The sequence below is a fragment of the Sander lucioperca genome, chromosome 24 (genome assembly GCF_008315115.2).
Source record: "Sander lucioperca isolate FBNREF2018 chromosome 24, SLUC_FBN_1.2, whole genome shotgun sequence".
Taxonomy (NCBI): domain Eukaryota; kingdom Metazoa; phylum Chordata; class Actinopteri; order Perciformes; family Percidae; genus Sander; species Sander lucioperca.
Window position 1 is genome coordinate 14,049,344 of NC_050196.1, and position 19,363 is coordinate 14,068,706.

Below are 19,363 nucleotides of genomic sequence, written 5' to 3' on the forward strand. Positions count from 1 at the left end.
CTCATTGTTAAAGGTTTGTCTTCAAACTACCATGTCAAACTTAGTCTCATTCCACATTTCACACGTTTGCCTTTGAATTTGCTTACAAATTCAAATGCCTCCCCTTTGAAGTTGCGTGCCCTTTCTTGTGCCTCACGTTGTCATTTTTCGCTGACGATGAGCAGTTGTTGAAGGTGTCACGCGTCCGCCAGCCCCTGTAAAGTTTGGGACTGTTGAAATCCAGCCCTCAGTGAGAGGCCATCTCATCGGCCGCCGTCGTTCCCATGAATAATGCAGAGCTATCGACTGTGTCAGTCGAGTGCGAGGAGATGCGGCGGCCGCCAGCTTGATATTCAGCTGCTGAAGCTGACTGGATGCCCTCACTTTGAGACAAACTGCTGGCAGACTGCTCTGACTTGAACAGACAGGACCTGAATCTGCTCGTATGAGATAAATGCTGTAGTGTTGCTGTGGAAGTGTCCAAAAGAAGCCAGAGTTTCTGTTCGAGAGGCAGATATGAGTGGAGACGCACATGAGTGTGTTCATAAATCTGTATAGATGCATACCCACATATTTGTATTGTATACCACACCAGATCCTCACCTGTGCAGTCTGTATATGTGTGTGTGTGTGTGTGTGTGTGTGTGTGTGTTTGTGTACGTGCGTCCTCCAGCCTGCAAGCTGCAGAGAGCTCTAGTGAGAATCTCCTGCCCCCTCGACACGACCAGTTCAGTCTCAATGCCACCGATCGATGGGCGTATTGATCCGCTGTTTGACTGTTTAGACAACCTGTGTGAATTCCAGCATAATGCGAGCCACAGTGGATTTAAAGATGTGCACAGGCTTCAAGTGCGCGCGCCGCTGTCATACCTGAGCGCTCGTTCCTTCTAACACCCGGAGCTGCAGATACACAGCACATGTGAGTTCAGACGGAGAATAAGCAGCTGTAGGACCAGCTTGACAGCCTTGTTGAGGCGTCCTCGGTGTGGGCTGGAGCTCATAGCAGCTATCGGTAGAGTTTGAATCCAAATGCATGTACTGTACTTAAGCGACATGTCCTCTTGTTTCACTCTCACCTATCTTGTCAGTCAGCACTACATCCTGTCTATTCTGCTGTCACACAAAGCCTCACATGCGATGACTAAAGTTATTTTTTTTCAACTAAGCAGAGAAGTGGACATTTGTTTTTTGCATATATGAACAACTTCTTCTTTTTTTACGTGGATCTGAGTCTAAGCAACTCCTTCATTTTTCCTTTTTTTATTGGGACACAGTGAGATTGCGTGAGTTGGCAGATCTTACCAGAATCTATATGCAGTGTGCAGGATTTGACACTTCAAACATGCACTGTGAAGGATCCTGCGAGTTCACAGGCTGGGGGTAGAGGTTATCCCAGCTAGGGCCTCTTCAGTAATCCACACACCCCACCACAGGCGCGCACGCACACATGCACACACACCTTCGCACGTGCGCCACTCACGGCGGGCGTTAATCTCCACCAACTGCTGTTGAACTCTAATCTTGCTTGCTTGCCAAGTTCTTCCACTGCAAAAATCCATCTTAACGAGTCATGTGACAGCTTTGAAATTGTCCATTTTATATATTAGCCCTAGTGATGAAATTACAGTTTAAATATCTTCTTTACATTTTTCCATTATTTCATGAATTTTCTCAGCTCTTTAGCACAATGATTTACTTGTTTTGAAGGAAGTAATACTTGTTTTTGTCTCGTTAAAACTGACAGTTTTTGCAGCGTAGTATTTGGCACCGAATTGGCCTGCTGTTGTCAGAAGTAACAAACTATGGAGCCGTGGTCCAAGTCTACTGTCTGACTGAGTGCCCACCCCCTCTCCCCACCACAGCCCCCCCCTTACCAAACCACCCACCCACACACATAAACACACACATTGAGACACACACAGCCCAGTGCAGACAGACATAAATGCATCCACAGATGGTGACACTCCAGCAGTCACTCCTGGGCTGTCTGTCTACGTGCCAGCGATGATAACACACACAGACACAGACACACTCAAACACACATACACACACACACACACACACACACACACACACACTCACAGACATATGCACACACATACACACAGCCTGGCGGCAACAAACACAGTGATGCATCATTGAGCATCGGCTGGTTTTTCTCTAACTGCTGAGGGGAAATCAGTGTGGTGTTAAGTAACCATTCATGTGGAGACGAGACCACACACAAACAAACATCGCACCTACACTTCTTAAAATACATTTACCTCGGCAGAATAATATAATATGATTGAATAGTATGAAAGTTCTCTCACAGACACAGCTTAGTATCTGGGTACTGTTGAAGCTTTTCCACAAGTGGGATCATTGATATGTTAATACACTCCAGTATCACTATTTAATTCCCTTGACAAATATCTCTTTCAAACTCTTCCTTCAATTGTGATATATTCGTTTGTTGATGCATTGTTAATGTTTCCACTCTGGACCGGAGTATGCTGTGTAGGTAATCGCCCACTCTGGGGCTGCGGCGCCGCTGTTTGTGATGTGGATCTTCCCGAGGATTGTATTTGAATAATGAGGGAGGCTGGAGCGTTCTCTTGTGCAGAGTGTCTCGGCGCTGCTGCAGTAAATGACCTCTGAATAGTTGTTTTGGATTAGCCATCAAAGTCTTCTCTCAAAGTGGCCAATAGATAGGTACTTCCAGAAATGAGTCACTTGAAAATGATCATTGCCGCCGTTGCCGTATAAGATAATGGATAACCATTACACTCCATTTTCCCCAGCTCCTCACCCACACAACGCCTGCTCTTGAAATATGATGCATCCACTGTGCTTAGTGAGCACTTAATGTCCAAAAGCACCGTGTTTGTTGAGATTTACAACTGCGCCGGCGGGAGGGGGCAGAAGAAAGAGTGCGTCGTCGGCGAATAATGTTGTTCACTCAATAATTATCTCATTTTATTTACGAAGACAGACAGCTTTAGTTGAGGTTAGAGGCTTCCTCTCTATTATCTCCACCTGCCACCCCTCTCCTGCAGCCCCCCCTAGCCCTAAATGACGTCCTCCATGTCGAGGACTTTCCAAAGTTTCCATCGAGGAGGAAGGTGCGAAAGCGTCCTCAACACCGCTTGTGTGGGAAGAGTGTAGGGCAAGGGAATAAAAACCCCAACAAAGTTACAGCACAGCTTTCATGAATTGGTAGCCGGATCAATGTCATTTCTAAAAGGATTAGGCCTCCTCTCAGAAATCTATTTTAATTACTGAACACACAGGTAAATAAAGTGGTGGTGGTTCACAGGTATGGATCTGGACGTCAGAGGAGTATCGATAGTATGTGGCCCATGTTAACCTCAGGGGTACTCTGAAAGATCCTGCGCCTCAGGTAGGAGCACATCAGCAGCGGCCTCAGAGCAATTTGAAGGGAATGCTCCTGACAAACACTGCAGACATGGACAGTGTAGCTTTAACTGACACCAGTGTAGGAGGATGTTAGTCTTACGACGGTATTTACTTGTCGTACACAGTAAGCAGAGTTAGTCTGTCAGGCGTTACTTTAGTATCGGTAACTTCAGCTTGTGTTGCTATATGGGCTGCCTGCCCCTATATTAAACTGCAATGTGAAGATGGTACCACGTTCTGGTTTTCACTTGGTTTCCACTTTTTCTAATAAGACATACTGTACTTAAAATCTGCAACTTACAAACCCTTAAAGTATGGGTTTATAAGTGGTTTTGTTGAGCTAATAATTTGTTATTCAATGCTTTTGTAGATCAGTATGAGTTAATAATGAATGTCATAACTTAGCCATTAGTAACAATGTGTAAACCTTTAATAAAGGGGGTTCTAAGCAGTTGCTAATGGCTTTCAGTTTATTAATGTAATATAGCAGTAATAGGAATTAATAGGGAATAATAAGGATTTTTTTTAACGTGGTAAAGACTTTATTGACTACTTGTAAACCTTAAAGAAAGTATGCTTATAAATGTAGATTCACTTAATATGGCATTGGTAACAACATATACATTTAAAAAAAAGGATCCCTTTTTAATGACTTTATGAAGGTAATAGCTTGTTTATTTATGTTTATAGATCAGTTATATGAATTAATAAATGATTTTAGAACTTTAGCTATTGGTCACAATTCATAATCCTTTATATAAACCCAGTAGTAGCAACTTTAATTGAATGAATTGTTTAATGTTGTTTATAGATCAGTTATATGAATTAATAAATGATTTAATTTAATAAAGCCAAGGTAACAATTTATTAATCCTTAAGACATACTTTATTAACGTTTTGAGGTATTACCTGTGTCTTCATAAAGTTCATAAATTGCTTATGGATTAGTATTCAGAACTATTAACTTAATAAAGCCAGAAGTAAGAACTCATTCATCCTAAATAAGACATACTTTCTTAGGGGTTTATAAGGCGTTACTTGTGTCTTTATGAAGTTAATAAATCATATGTGGATTATTATTAAGAACTATTAACCTAATAAAGCCATTAGTAACAACTTATAAAGCTTTAGTAGGGGTTTATACATTGTTACTATGTTGTTACTAATTGCTTCATCCAAAGCGAGAATTCATAAGCTTTATTGACTTGATAAAGACATTAGTAACAACTTAGTAAAGTATGTCTTGGGTTGTACAAGTTGTTGCAAATGGCTTTATTAAGTTAATACATGTATTAATGCTATATGGATCAGTAATAAGCCATTCAGTTTAAGTGAGGTATGTCTTTTCTTCCCAGTGATGATTTGTTCCTGGCGCTGTGATAGCGTGAGTCTTTACAGATGTTTTGTCCCCCAGATAAGAATAATCTGTTTGCCTGTGTCTGTCTTCATTCTTGCCTGGGTGACCGCGCGTGTGAGTGTGTGTGTAAGTGTGTGTGTGTGTGCTGTCTTTGAGGAAGGAACCCCGCGTCGAGCCGGGTGATTAGGCACGCTGCGCTAGTCACAGGAAATGGAGTAGCTGACGGACAGGCCGAGTGCATTATAGATGAATGCCATGCGTTAGCGGCTCCGAGCCCCCGCCGAATATCTCTCAATTTCCTCTCTGAATGACAAAAGAAGCCACGCACAATTTCCTTGATCCGGAGCATTTGTTTAACTGCGCCCTACCCATTTAACCCACCCATTCAATAGTCTGTCTAGTAAAAGGAAATTTAGACAGTGTCAATTTATACAGCTCGAAGGAAGATCTGATACTGGCTGGCAGGGGTGGCGATGATATGCCTCTGGAATTTAGTCAGAGATTTATAGCGGTCTGATTTCTTCTGCGAGCTAAATGTAGAGTCATCATTAAATATACCCTAATATTTTTAACATTTACATACCAGAAGGGAGCCTATTTCTCAAAGCTGAATTTCTTTTTACTCCAAACCCGCACCACAAAGACATTTCAGAGTTTGATGGTCGGAGCAGCTTAAACTTATCACAAGGTCAAAGATCACAGATTACAATGAATATTTGATTTATTTATTTTTTTTTAAAGAGGCTGTCATTTGTCAGATATCCTTATATCGCAGCTCTGTCATCTTTACAGCAATCTCTTACTGTCTTTGAGTTAGTGACAGCTCATCTCTCCCGGTCACTGCTCGCCGTCTAGACTTTGAACTCGCTCTGTTTACTCCCTTATCTGTTGTTGTTGTTGTTGTTGTCGTCGTTGCTTTGTGACAGACTAGCAGTTGTAATGGTAAGCTGCGGCTGAGCTTGAATTGCCGGCTTCAAAGACGTGGATTCGGGCTTGTTGGTTATGTGCAGAGGAGAAGTCTGGCTTGCAGAACAGTTTTGTTGTCTCTTTTGTTGGTGATGGAAGAGGAATTTAGCTCACACCTTTGTTATTTTATACATTTTTGACTCACTTCTAAACAACTCAAGGCTGCTAATAATTCAATCTTTTACATTATTATCACTTTTCCTGCAACTGTTGCTCTGAAGAGTACATATTACAGACGAACACAGGGAGTTTTGATTGAGTTGTGTGTGTGTGTGTGTGTGTGTGTGTGTGTGTGTGTGTGTGTGTGTGTGTGTGTGTGTGTGTGTGTGTGTGTGTGTGTATGCGTGTATGCGTGCGTGCGTGCGTGTGTGTGACACCAGCTCATGACTAATTTCATAATTAATTGCCTTTTGGAGGACCTAATCACATTATTTGACTCTCTACTGTAGGTTGTGTGCCAATACAGCGTAGCCCGTGGCTTAGTCACAGTGTGCTGGACTCATTAACAAGGTGGTCCGGAGGTTGTCGAACACACACAAGGCCCACGCGCATGAGAATACACACACTCGCGAAACAATAGCTACATACAGCGCATATTCAGGCTTTTTTTGTGCAGCGATTTAGAGGTTAAAAGATGCCCTCTGGTGTATTTGATAAGGATTTGAATAAGATTTCCCTGGTGGTGTGTGAAAACAGGTCTCTTTTGATGAAGTTATCGCTCGTCATGCAGCTCCTCCTACACTCAGTCGGGGACAGATTTTTAAAAAGATATGACATGATTGTTTGTTTTTGAAGGTCTTCAGTGTCTGTTTATGTTAGAGCAACAAAGAAGGGCACACGTGTACGTCTCGTGTGTGTGTGTGTGTGTGTGTGTGTGTGTGTGTGTGTGTGTGTGTGTGTGTGTGTGTGTGGGCATGACGGCGTCGACGTGTGCCGGCATCTCTTTTTCCACACACTCACACACACATGGCTTAATTATGACGTTACCAAAATGGGCAGTTTGCTCTGACATCCCGCTTGCAGAATCACAGAGCGGACAGACTTAAAAGAGCTCATTAGCTCTCTCTAAAGAGCTGTTTACTGCACATACACACACGCACAGTAATAGGCAGCTCTGTTGATGCAGATGGACGCCGAGTGTAATGAGAATGATTAGGCTTCTCTATGTGGAGGCTGGAGAAGGATACAAAAATAAAAAAGCACTGGCAGACTTGACGTTTTAGAAGTTGGAGAAGATTTCTGTTGGATGTTGTTTCAGCTGAGTGCACGATCTCTCTCCCTCCTTTCTCTCTGCAACACAATCACACACTTTTTTACTCACACACTTTACTGCATGTGTCCATCTAAATGCTTTGTAAATTTTCCCCAGGCCTTAAAACCCTTGACAGATTGTGGAGAAAAATCAAATAAGGGGATATGCTGTAAGCTTGCAGCTCCATCGAGGTGCTATAAGCAGAAAATAAAAAAGAATGAATAGAAAGAATTCAGCTACTCTAGGAAAATGTGGACAACTCTTTTAACTGAATGGTCTATACATGTAATCCTGTCACACTGACAAAGGCTAAACACAGAACACGCTCATTTCAGTATTAAAGCTCTGGGCGAATTGGGCTTCCTATAATTCTTTTCACATTTTAAATAAGAAAAGGCCCTTGGAAGTTTTTTTTTGGAAATGAATTGGCATTCAGAGTAGTTTTTTCTTATTAACATCCAGAGAAAAACAGTATGATGGACAGCTGTGATTTTAACCCATGTCTTGTGTCTCAATGTTTTAGTTTTTTCTCTTTGACCATGAATTCAATGACTTTTCAATCACTTTCAAAGTCTTTCAAAAATAAGTAAAGGAGTGTTGTGAGTCAGGCTACCTAGTTTCCTAGTCCACCCTGTCCATCCTCCACCAGCACATTAGGTGACTTTGCTCATTGCCCTTGGTTTACATCACATTGAATTAGAGGATATACACTGAATGATTCCAAAGTCAATCCTCCTCCATCCCTTTCATATGTTTCTGAGAAGGAGCAGCGAGTTCAAAGCGCTCAGTTCAAAGTATCTGTCCTCATTTGAATAACGTAGAGTAATCGCTATTACCTTATTTAAATAGTGCAAGTTATCATTTGGCCTTCATTTGCATTGCTGGGGTAATCACCGCGTCTCTGCATTAACCTCATTATAGAAGAGATGAAAGCCCTGATGGAGCCTGACACACTCTTTTATATATGTTATCTTTATTAATGATGGAATTAGAAAGATTCATGTTTCTTTAAATGGAGGACATATCGCAGCTTGATGGACTGTCAAACTATGTGGAGTAAAGAGTGTGTGTGATTCACAAGGCTTGTTTTATTTTGTGCCCATCTTCTTTTAGAGCTTGCTTCCTCTCTTCCTTGTCATCCCCCTCTCCATTCTCACTTCTTTTCATCTCCATCTATTTCTCTGTACACCTCCCTGCACTGAAATGAAGCCTAAACCGGCCAACTCATCATGGCAGTGCAAAGACACATCCATCTTAACACATCATAATATTTGCACTTGTTTACAATGCAGTGCCGGGTTTTTTTATTTTTCAAGAGATGTGTTAAATCAACTGATTATTGTCCTGACACAGCCTTAATCCAAGATTACCAAAATGTTGGTTCCTCAAAAAAAAAGTTAGTAAATTTGCCTTTAGCTAATGTTAACATGATAGCTATTAGAGGTGTGAATCTTTCACGATTGAATTCGATTACGACCATACTGTCTTCGATTCGATATCACAATGCATCACCTCCTCAATATTATTATATATTGCTAAACATGGTTTTCAATAACAAATTCAAGCAGTCAGATGTATATGAACTCCCCTATTTATTATATCTGCTCTTAAAAAAGACACTTCCTGAATGTAGCTGAGTCTGAACACAGCAGATAAAAGGCAGAATCAAAAAAAGCATTGACTGGTAAATGAACATGCAACATCAGTAGGCAATAATCGATTATGGTCTGTCGATGCATCGATGCAGACTCGTCTCTATCCGCATCGCGATACATCGATGCAATGATTAATTTCAACACCCCGAATAGCTATCTTGCCTTAGCTACAACTAACGACTACTTTCGTTTTCGATTCATCTGTCGATATTTTTCTTGATTAATCGATTGGTTGTTTGGTCTATAAAATGTCAGAAAATGGTGAAAAATGTCGATCCGTGTTTCCCAAAACCCAAGATGACGTCCTCAAATGTCTTGTTTTGTCCACAACTCAAAGATATTCAGTTTACTGTCACAGAGGAGTCCAGAAACTAGAAAAATATTCACATTTAAGAAGCTGGAATCAGAGTATTTTGATGTTTTTTTCTCATAATAAATGACTCAAATTAAAATAATTGACTATCAAAATAGTTGTCGATTAATGTAATAGTTGACAACTAATCGATTAATCTTTGCAGCTTTAGATAGCAGTCTAGTAAAATGTCTGCTGTGTCACAAAGAGAGCATTGAAGTGCAATGGCAGCTTCTAGAGTCCAGAAAATACCAGGCCAGGCAGTAACTGCAACATAAAGCCAGAATACAGTACACAGCCAGAGTGAAGGCCGGGGTGAAGTGCTGTACAACATTTTTGTGGTACCTTGATCACCAGTGGTGGTCAATAATTAGATTACTGAATGGAAGATTACTTAATGCCTCATTAAATGACATGTGAAGGGGGATATTTCTGCGGCAGAATCAAGGGACTCATGGTAGGTTGACCCTGCATCAATGAGGCAGTTCCATAGTGTGCCTGTGTTTTCTGCACTCAGACTAAAGACTGTGACAAAATGTGCAGCGAAGGCATATACTGATGTCTGAAGACGTGGCTGAACGTGGCTTAGAGCCTTTTCCACGGGTCTCCCTCTCTCTCCTCACTTTCCTCAGCTACATGTTATCTATTAATGAGCTAATGTAGAAATAATCGAGATTTCATGTGCACTGCCAAACCAGCATTTAGCTTCTGGCTACAGATCAAACATGTAGCTTGAGAATACAATCCTGAGAACAACCCAACTGTAAAAGCCCTTAAACATTGTTTGATTTCCTCTGCTTCCATGAGACAACTGTTCAGTGATATCATTTATTCATTCTGTGTAGATATTACATGTACCGTTCTTAGATAGTATGGCCATATTCAAGAAATTACAAACTACATCTTTTTTTTATTACCATTGATTTTATATATAATAACAATATAATGGTGTACATAAACCTGGTTGCTATAGAAGATGTGTTGTGAAACCTATCTTTCATTTTCTCTTATTTTGTCCAGTTCTCCTGAGTAATAATTATCTCCTTGAAATACTGCCCTTTTATGGTGCTGCTTCCCCTTAATATATTCTCAATATTAAATGAGACTCCCAGCTAATACAAAACTTTCCTCCACTCAGCTCTTTGTCTGAAGCGTTCCCTGCTCGGTACACTGGGAGGGTGACATGCTTGCCAGCCCCTGCTAGACTCCCCTCGGCTAAAATGTTGTAAATTAAGACAATTAGCAGATCACCATTCTGCTAATTAGCCATTGGCGTCTGCCGAGAGACGGATAGAGAGCAGAATCAGAGAGGAAATAGGAGTCTGGGGATCCCCCCCCCTTTTCTGTGTTGTTACCAAACAAACACAGGGCCTCGGAAAAAAAGAGAGCAAGAGAGAGTGATCGCGTATGTGTTGATATCTGCTTTTTTTTTGTGTGTCTGTGTTTGCTGTAGCATAAATGGATGAGAGGAAGGGAAGATTTGCTTCTCTATGAATGGATTTTATTGTGCATGCCTGCTTTACTCACACCAGCACAAAAACACACATACACATAAACCAATTCTGAAGCCGGCATTGCTCACCAGACCCCCAACTGTGGCTCTCTACATGCAACCGCAGCCAGTCAATAAGTCAGAGGAAGCAGCCTAAATGACACCGATATTATCCTTTATTTGTGTGCACTAAGTCAAATCAAACGGGGTTCAATATGCCGTGCGGCTGCTGTGATTACGCCCCGTCCAGCCTTTGATAGCGCCACGGCTTTGATATTGAGACAACGATGGAGTCGCTGTGTGACCGTCAGTGTTTGCAGATGGCATTGGCTGGGATTAAAGGAAACAGTGGCTCTCCAGCCTCCTGAGGCAATAAAGGGGAGAGCCAGGTGAGTGTGTCTGAGATGAGATGGAGCAAGGAAGGAGGGAGGGGAGGAGGCGAAGCAAGCACAGAGGGAGTAAATAAGAGGATGGGGGGGGGGCAGGAAGAAAGGGAATGAAACGATAGAGAGATATATATCAAAAATAGATGGAATCGGAATAAAGGGATGTAAAGAGAAATAAAGAAGGATCTAGCAGGAGGGGAGGTGGAAAATGGACGACAAAAAATGCAAAGAAGAAAGACTGAGGGGGAAGACAAGACGGCAGGGAGGCATGAAGAAGAGAAGCAGACAGAAAGGTAAAGAGAGAGGAGGTCAAGGTGGAGCTGTGCAGACAGGAACTAAGCTTGAGACACAATGTGTTGTAATTCATTGCTCGCTACAGCTCCTATGTGCGTGCCTGTGTTTGTCCGTCTGGGTCAGTGGATGTGAGCTTGTGTGTGTGTGTGTGTGTGTGTGTGTGTGTGTGTGTGTGTGTGTGTGTGTGTGTGCTTGTGCATGCCAGCACGCCTGAGTGCAGGCATAAATATATTTTTTTTTTTTAAACGCCTGTGTGTCTGAGCATGGGCCTGTGTGCGTGTGTGCTTGCGTGGGTGCGTGTGTGTGTGTGTGTGTGTGTGTGTGTGTGTGTGTGTGTGTGTGTGTGTGTGTGTGCTTTCGATGAAAGCATCATGAGCAGAGGGGGGTGGATGTGTATGGGTGTGTGTGTGTGTGTTGCTTTGTGGTACTCGGCGAGGCGCATTTTCAAACCCATCTCCAGCCACCTCAGATGAGCCGGGGATTATAGAGTGACCCTCAATGCCTCTGTCTTATTGGTCTGGCCAGGGTGCATTAGGCTGGTGTAACCAGCCATCCCACCTTCCCTCTGTACCACACTATACCTGCCTTCCTATGATCTGTAGAAATTAACAATTCATGTGCAGTTGGACACAAAACCCTTTCATATGTATCAGGAAGAAAAATAAATACATAAAAATAAAGAGCACCACACAAATATATATATATATATATATATATATATATAGCTCACCTTTTTAATTGACCATACTCCATCCCAGGCAATTTGAAGGTGTTGTCCTATTAATTATTGCTAAAATGATTTTAGCACGTCAATGTGTTCACGTGCGGTTATCTGTCTCCGTTTCTCTCAGGCTTGAAGATGCAGTGGACCCCCGAGCACAGCCAGTGGGCCGAACAGCATTTCGACATTTCCTCCACCACGCGCTCACCAGCCCACAAGGCTGAGGCCTACAGGGCGGTACCCGGCCACCTGCAGCGCTCAGCCACCTACCAGTACGCTTGGGCCAATGACGATATCTCAGCCCTCACGGCCTCCAACCTGCTCAAGAAGTATGCCGAGAAGTATTCCGGCATTCTGGAGATGCCGGGCTCCTATTCTGAGGCCCCAGGGGTGATGAACGGACGGAAAGGTGAATCAGAGCCCTGGCAGGATGGCGTTTACCCCATGAGCTGCATCCCCGAGGGGGTTTCCGTCAGAAAAGGAGGGGTGGCGGCGGCCTCGGAGGTGGTGTCTGGCATGTGCAGCTCCCCGGGCCTGGCCTCCAGCACCTTGAGCGAGCCCAGCTACTCCAGCAGCAGCTGTGGGAGCCACTCTGCCACTGCCCTCCACTCCTCCATGGCCTCTCAGGAATATGGCCCTCCATACAGCAGCTCCTACCTGCACAGTAGTTACAGCTCCCAGTCTGCCCCCGCCCCAGCACTACCCTCCCCACTGCACAGCTCTGGGCTCCTGCAGCCGCCCCCTCCACCGCCCTCCCACCCCACTTTAGTCCCAGCTTACAACGGAGGCTCTCCCAACTTGTCTAGTTATAATTACCCCCCAGCAGGATACCCAGCTCAGAGCTCAGTCGGGCCAGGATACAGCCCTGGGGGAGCACCCCCTCCATCCTCATATCTCCCCTCAGGCATCGCTGCACCTACACCCCTTCCCCCATCTTCTACTTTACCTGGATACCCATACCAGAGCCACAACCTGACCCCGATCGCCCCCACCCCTCTCAACAGTAGCTCCTCCAACTCACTGAAGAGGAAAGCCTTCTACATGACTGGCCAAGGAGAGATAGACTCCGCTTATGGTAACTTTGGCTATGGCCAGGCTCGGAGCTCAGCTGAGAGCCCCATGTACAGGATAGCAGACAGCAGCAGTGCAAACGGAGGCTCTAACAGCGTTAGCGGTGGTGGATTTGATAGAAGTGCTGAAAAGTCGTCTTTACCTTTTAATCCTCAGAAGCAGTCCACAATGTCCTCAGATCAGAGGAAGTACAGCAACCAGGCAACAGGTGGGCCACTGACTCCGCCGACCTATGTCACCTCCACCCTGGGGGGTTCCCGCTCAGCAGATTCCCTTGCCAGCTTCACCTCCCCTTCCCTCAGTGAGCAGGGTGCTGATGATCACCGTCTCCACCTCTCGCACTCAGCGCCAGGGCCTACCTCCTCCTCATCTACTTCCTCCTCTCGGCATGCTGAAGAGCAGCTGAAAACCAGTGACCCTCACCTCCTAGACATGGTTACCTCTGAAATCGTTCAGCAGGGGCCCCCAGTGGATTGGAGTGACATTGCAGGACTAGAACTGGCCAAGGCAACCCTGAAGGAGGAGGTCCTGTGGCCCATTCTGCGTCCGGACATGTTCAGCAGTTTAGGTCCAGCACCCCGTTGCGTGTTGCTGTTTGGCCCCAGGGGCAGTGGCAGGACGTTGCTGGGTCGCTGCCTGGCCAGCCAGCTAGGGGCGCCTTTCCTCCAGCTCAACGGTTCCACGTTGGCCACCAAGTGGCTGGCAGAGGGAGAAAAAATTATCCGAGCATCCTTCCTGGTGGCGCGCTGCCGGCAGCCTTCAGTACTGTTCATTAGTGAGGTGGACATGCTGCTGTCAGCCCACCTCAGTGAAGAGAGTCCCATCAACCGGCTGAAGGGGGAGCTACTTACCCAGTTGGACTCACTTCTCATGGGCTCAGGCGACGATGGCAACCAAGTGTTGGTGGTTTGCTCAACAAGCAGACCCCGGGACATGGACGAAGGGCTGCGCAGGTACTTTGCTCGGAGGGTCCTTGTGCCACTGCCGGATGGCGCGGCCCGACACCAGATCGTGAGCCAGCTCCTGGCTCAATCTCAGCACAAATACTGCATGAGCGAGGAGGAGCTGGCGCTGCTGGTCCAGCGTACCGAGGGGTTCTCTGGACTGGACCTGGCCAGACTCTGCCAAGAGGCCCTCGTAGGTCTGTTACATGTCTCTGCACAGGGCATGGACATGTCGGGTATGATGCCCAGGGGACAGGTCAGGCCCTTCACCTACCAGGACTTTGAGAGTGTCTTTTGTAAATTCCAATCCAGTATATCACAGAAAGAGATTGACACGTACACTGAGTGGAACAAAATGTACGGCTGCAGCCAGTGAAAAGATAGATTCCGCCCTTGAGAAAAAGAGGCATCCACAATTCCTCCCCTCAGGGCAGAAGCATTGTGCTGGAGGGAAAGGCACACAGAAGGCCAACACAAGCCCACTGAGATCTCACAAGCAGGGTTTAGACGCACCAAGAGACCTGGTTTGACGAGACAACTGGTAGTTTTGCAGTTAATGAGCAAGAGTTTTAATTTGAATGCTTGACACTCCAGAAAGCCAGGCATTGTTTACACATTGAAAGCAAGTTGGCTTTAGAAGAGACGCCCCAGTGTCTGTGTATATATCGTTATGTTCTTGTTGTTGAGATTTAGTTGGCTATCCAAGTGCCTGAAGTGGTGCTTTCTGATTTTCTTTCTTTTGTTTTTTTTTGCCTCACAATCTACATTCATGGCATGAGCTGATGATTATTAAGAGCTTTAAAACTTCAGCGGTGAGTCTGAAAAACAGAGATTGACAGTTGCCATTGGTGGTGGTCAATCATTCTTTGTCTTGCTAAGAGCAGAAATCCATCAGGGCGGCAGTAATCTGGGCCCTGACTCGCACTCATCTCTTCTGAACCTTTGTCTGCAAAACAAGCAAACGTAACAAACTAAACTCAGGAAAGCGTTTGTAAATTGTACAGTACCTCAAGATATCTTGACGAAAAGCACTAAGATCTGAGAGGAGAATCCGAGGTGGTTTGGCAGTTTATGTTTAGCAAAGCAGTGTTATGTGTACCTCAAGTGGCTAGGATAAATAGCAAAGAGGTGACAATGAATGTACTAGATATTTTCTGGAATGATGGAGCATAATCAATAGTGAAAGAAAAAAACATTATTTCTTTTTCTTTTTTTCCCTCACAGCAGGTGCTCTAGTTACCTGTTTCTACTTGACCAATCGTAAAGTTTATTTCCATCGCTTTAAAAAAATGAATTCAAATTTTAAAAGCCACAGAGCAGTTGCCCAGCTGTGCTGTTTGGGGGTTTTAAGAGACAAGCAGGTGTTGGGGTGGTGGGAGTTGTATATTTATTAAAACAACCATAATCAACATTGTTTATATTACGTGATCTAGGCTATATGGTTAGGCTGCATGGAGGCTCCATCAATTTGTCAGCTAACTTCTGCGCAAACTAATGGCTCATTTGTCAGACTGTTTAGTGAGAGGAGATGTATTCTCTGATGTGGATAAACTTGATGCTAAAAACATCTCCAAAAAATTTAAAGAAATAGTTTTATATATTTTGGGAAATTCCCTTGTTTGCTTTTCTTACTGAGGGTTAAATGAGAAGATCCATCTAGTGCCAGTAGCGGAAAGCTTAGCTTGGCATTAAAACTGAAAACGGGGGAACAGCTAGCCTGCCTCTGTTGGATCTGTACGAAAACTGAAGTGAAAAACAAAAATTTTTGGTTTTATGTGCTGCTCAGCTGCTGGCTATAGCCTTATATAATATACATAATATATATTCTCATCTAACTCTCGGCAAATAAGCGTTTCTCCCAAAATGTCAAACTACTCTTTCAAATCCCAGCGATATCAAACGCAATTATTCTCTTTGTGTGAATTACATGTTTTACTTAATGTCATTTGATTTAGTTTACTCCAGATGGTTTCAGCCAGAAATGCTGTATTGGAAATCAGTGAGCAGCCCATCTGTTGCATTCAAGGAAAATCTGTTTTCATAACAGCAAACTAGGATTAAGGGAGCTAATTCCAGATATCCTGCTAGTTTTTAAGTTGGATTTGATAGGTGTCACAGCCTATATATGGAAATATGGATTTTGCCTTGTCACTCACACAGTTTGGCTGTATTTGAACTGGATTAGCTGTAGAATGGGATGCCGCTCCTGTAATTTAAATTAGAAACCGTTATTCCTTCAGTACATATCTTACATGCCTATACCTTAAAGTGCGCAAAAAAAGAGTAAATTACTATTTTTGCTGGAGTTCAGAGGTAATTTCATAATACTAGCAATTCTGGTTGATTGACATCTCTGTAATGCAACTATTATTTTTATTGTAGTGGCCATGTTCATGTCCAACCAGCAGGAGTTTACACAGTTAGCAAGGACACTATTTTAATCACTTTACAATCAGAAAAAAGTATTCAGATATGTTTTACCCAAAATGACCGCCCCAGATTCAAACATCATTCTTTTCCTCGACTGTAACTGCGTTACATTTTTAAAACGTTTTATGTTTCACTATATAAACACAAATGGCATCTAAATGCATTTGGATACATACTTCAGTTGACTGAAAAGCTTTGTAACATGAGTGAGGAATTGTGGCACTAGTCTTGAAGTCCTTCATCTCTGAAGGTTATCTGTTCTCCGTTGTGTTCCATTGGAATGTATTTTTGTCTCTTCCTTGTCACCATGTAAGAAGCTGTCCTTTAGCTCCACTGTTGTGACACAGGAGTACTTAAAGTAGTTTAATGTACGTGCACTAAAGCATTTTGTGTGTTATATTGTTTTGTTGAAATGTATTTGCTTTGTCTGTCTGGTATTTATCCTGAAGGCTGATCAATTTTCAACTTTTATTGTACATCCTGTTTTTATTTTATTTTTAACAATATCTGAAGTAGGAGCTGCATACTGTATGCTCAGGCCCACTCTGTGCTGCTATCTCTGGTCTAGACACCATCAGTGCAGCACCTGATGTGGGGAGGGGGGAAAGTTCTGCTGAGCATCAGCAAAATTGACGGAAAGGAAAGACAGCCAGGCAGTGTGGCGGCAGCACAAGGGGAAAGCAGAGTGGTCCGTCAGAAAACCACCCTCAAAACAATCTGTACCAGAATTCCTTCTGTCAGCAAATCCTCTGGAGAGAGAGTCCCTTTAGACGGAAAAACCTACTAATGCACTTCAGAGCACACAACAACAGCACAGGCGTTCTCTCTCTCCCCCCATTCTCCACAGCCGACCAACAAACGAATTGAAACACACCGGTCAATGCTACGCTTGTTTGTTAGGTGTTTTGTGGTCTGTCTTTTGTGTCTTGACCTTTTTTTCTACATGGTGTTTAAATCTAGCTTCTTTTTTTTTTTTTTTTTTTTTGGAAACCTTTCCTTAAATGGGACGCTAGAGTTCTTCTTTAAAGCATTTCTACCTCATGGCTACAAAACACACGTGGTATTTGATTTACGTCTTTCCAAATGTCAGACATTTGTGAAAAATGCATTAAAAAAAATAAAAAAAGAAAACATAAAAAACAAAGCGGAGATTACAACAACAAGTTTTGCGCAGTCTACCTCAGATGACTGTACTTAAAACATTTAGCTGATGGTGCAACCGCAGGCTGCAGCATAGCCTAGTGTGTGTGTGTGTGTGTGTGTGTGTGTGTGTGTGTGTGTGTGTGTGTGTGTGTGTCTCTGTCACTGTGTGTCAGATCGGAGCTATAGGCGAAACACACACACACACACACACACACACACACACACACACACACACACCTGATAACACTGACGTCAAAAAAAACACTCACAAGCGATTTGTGAGGAAGGAACAGTTGGGGTCAGCCTAAAGGTGACCTGGAAATGTATAATCCAATACATTTGCTTTAATCTTTTGTGAACTACTGTGGTTGTGCGCGTGTGAATGTGTATATACGTGGGCACACTCTTCTTTTTTTTTATTTAGTGTGTTGAATTTTATAAATTGTTAGTATATATAACACACTTGCACAACTTTAAAACCAGAGTGTAACGTGTTTCTGTTGTACATACCTATACATACAATACAAATGCACCACTTGTTTATATGTGTGAATATGTTGCCATACTTGCAGTCAATGTATTTTCATGTAATCTTAGGTACAAGCAGCAACAAACGATTCATTAAAGACATTTTCTTGGGAGATTATATCTTGTACATGTCTTCTTTTTTTATCATTGGTCACATTAAGGCTCGGAAGGGATGAATAAAAAAAAGATTAATTACAGAATTTATTTATCAGTAGAATGGGAAAAAAAATATATGTATTGTCCTGCCAAAAAATAGCCCAGCTGAAAAATCTTCTTAATGAGCCTTGAGTTAGTCACCCTTGTGTGCAATTATAAAATCATCCGTGTTGCGCAGGAAGCCGGCGCTGTCGCTTTCTCTCATTAAAATGTAACAATTCATTTCTCTTGCTGTGGTAAGAGTGGCAAGACCAAAACATTAAAGCATTAATTATCTTTCTCCCATCAGAAAGAATTTGGATTATGAGAGTACTCTTAATGAAAATGATGTGCATTAGCCCACTACATTTCCAAGGTATCATTATATAGCTGGCGGTGAGGTGTGGGAAGCTGCTATATAGCCTCTATAATTATCTGTGAAAACTCAAAACGTTTCACAAGAGGTTAGAGTGCATCGAGGACTGCTGTTTTCTTCATTTTTCCACTTTGAAATACGCTATAGCCATGATCAGAAATAATCTATGCCACAAGCTTTTTTTTGTCCACCACATTTAAAGCGAATGTTTTTTTTCTTACAGAGTTTGAGACAACCAGGAAGAAGAGATTAGATCATTTTGCCCACCTTTTTTTTGTTGCGCTAAGCTTCATAAATACTGTAGCAGCAAGCTGCTCTGTAAATAACCTGCATTCACAAAGCTGCAGTTGGTCTCGGCTCGACTCAGTAGGGGGAGTGATACAGGAAATATCATCGAAGGCAAGTGTTTTTATCCAAATCTGGGAGCAGACTTCCATGGAAAGTCTATTTTAGTTTTAGTTGTAATTTAAAGGTTCACATGCTTTCTACCAGTATAAAGAACTACCTACGTGTATGAGTTAGGGTTAGGGTTAGGGTTAGATGCATGTGTGTGTGTGTGTGTGTGTGTGTGTGTGTGTGTGTGTGTGTGTGTGTGTGTGTGTGTGTGCACCCCGAGGTTATCTACCACAACACCACTGTGTCCTCTTCAATTTAAAGGGTCCTCATTCCATAAGCTTTGCCTCACACCTCTGCTCACTCTTTGCACGACAATTAAAATATGCTAAGTGATCATTTTCCTTAAGTAGTCTTAAATGTGCAATCCATTCAAATATGAGAGGAAATTGCCCACAGCTCGCAAAAAAAAAAAAAAAAATACCAGAGGTGGTTGAACATGGGGGTAAAGCTGGAATAAATTATGCAAATAGCACAAAGGACTTTACCA

At 43.0% G+C, this 19,363-nt stretch overlaps 1 protein-coding gene across 1 annotated transcript in view; it reads left to right on the top strand.

Moving 5' to 3' along the window:
- The window catches only part of LOC116044796 (fidgetin-like), a 34,570-nt gene extending 16,483 nt beyond the window's left edge, over positions 1-18,087 (top strand). Inside the window, exon 3 of the mRNA XM_031292278.2 lies at positions 11,984-18,087. Within this exon, the coding sequence (XP_031148138.1) occupies positions 11,984-14,244 (2,261 nt within the window). The 3' untranslated portion in view covers positions 14,245-18,087. The remainder of the gene's footprint in view (positions 1-11,983) is intronic.
- Positions 18,088-19,363: the final 1,276 nt, after the last annotated feature.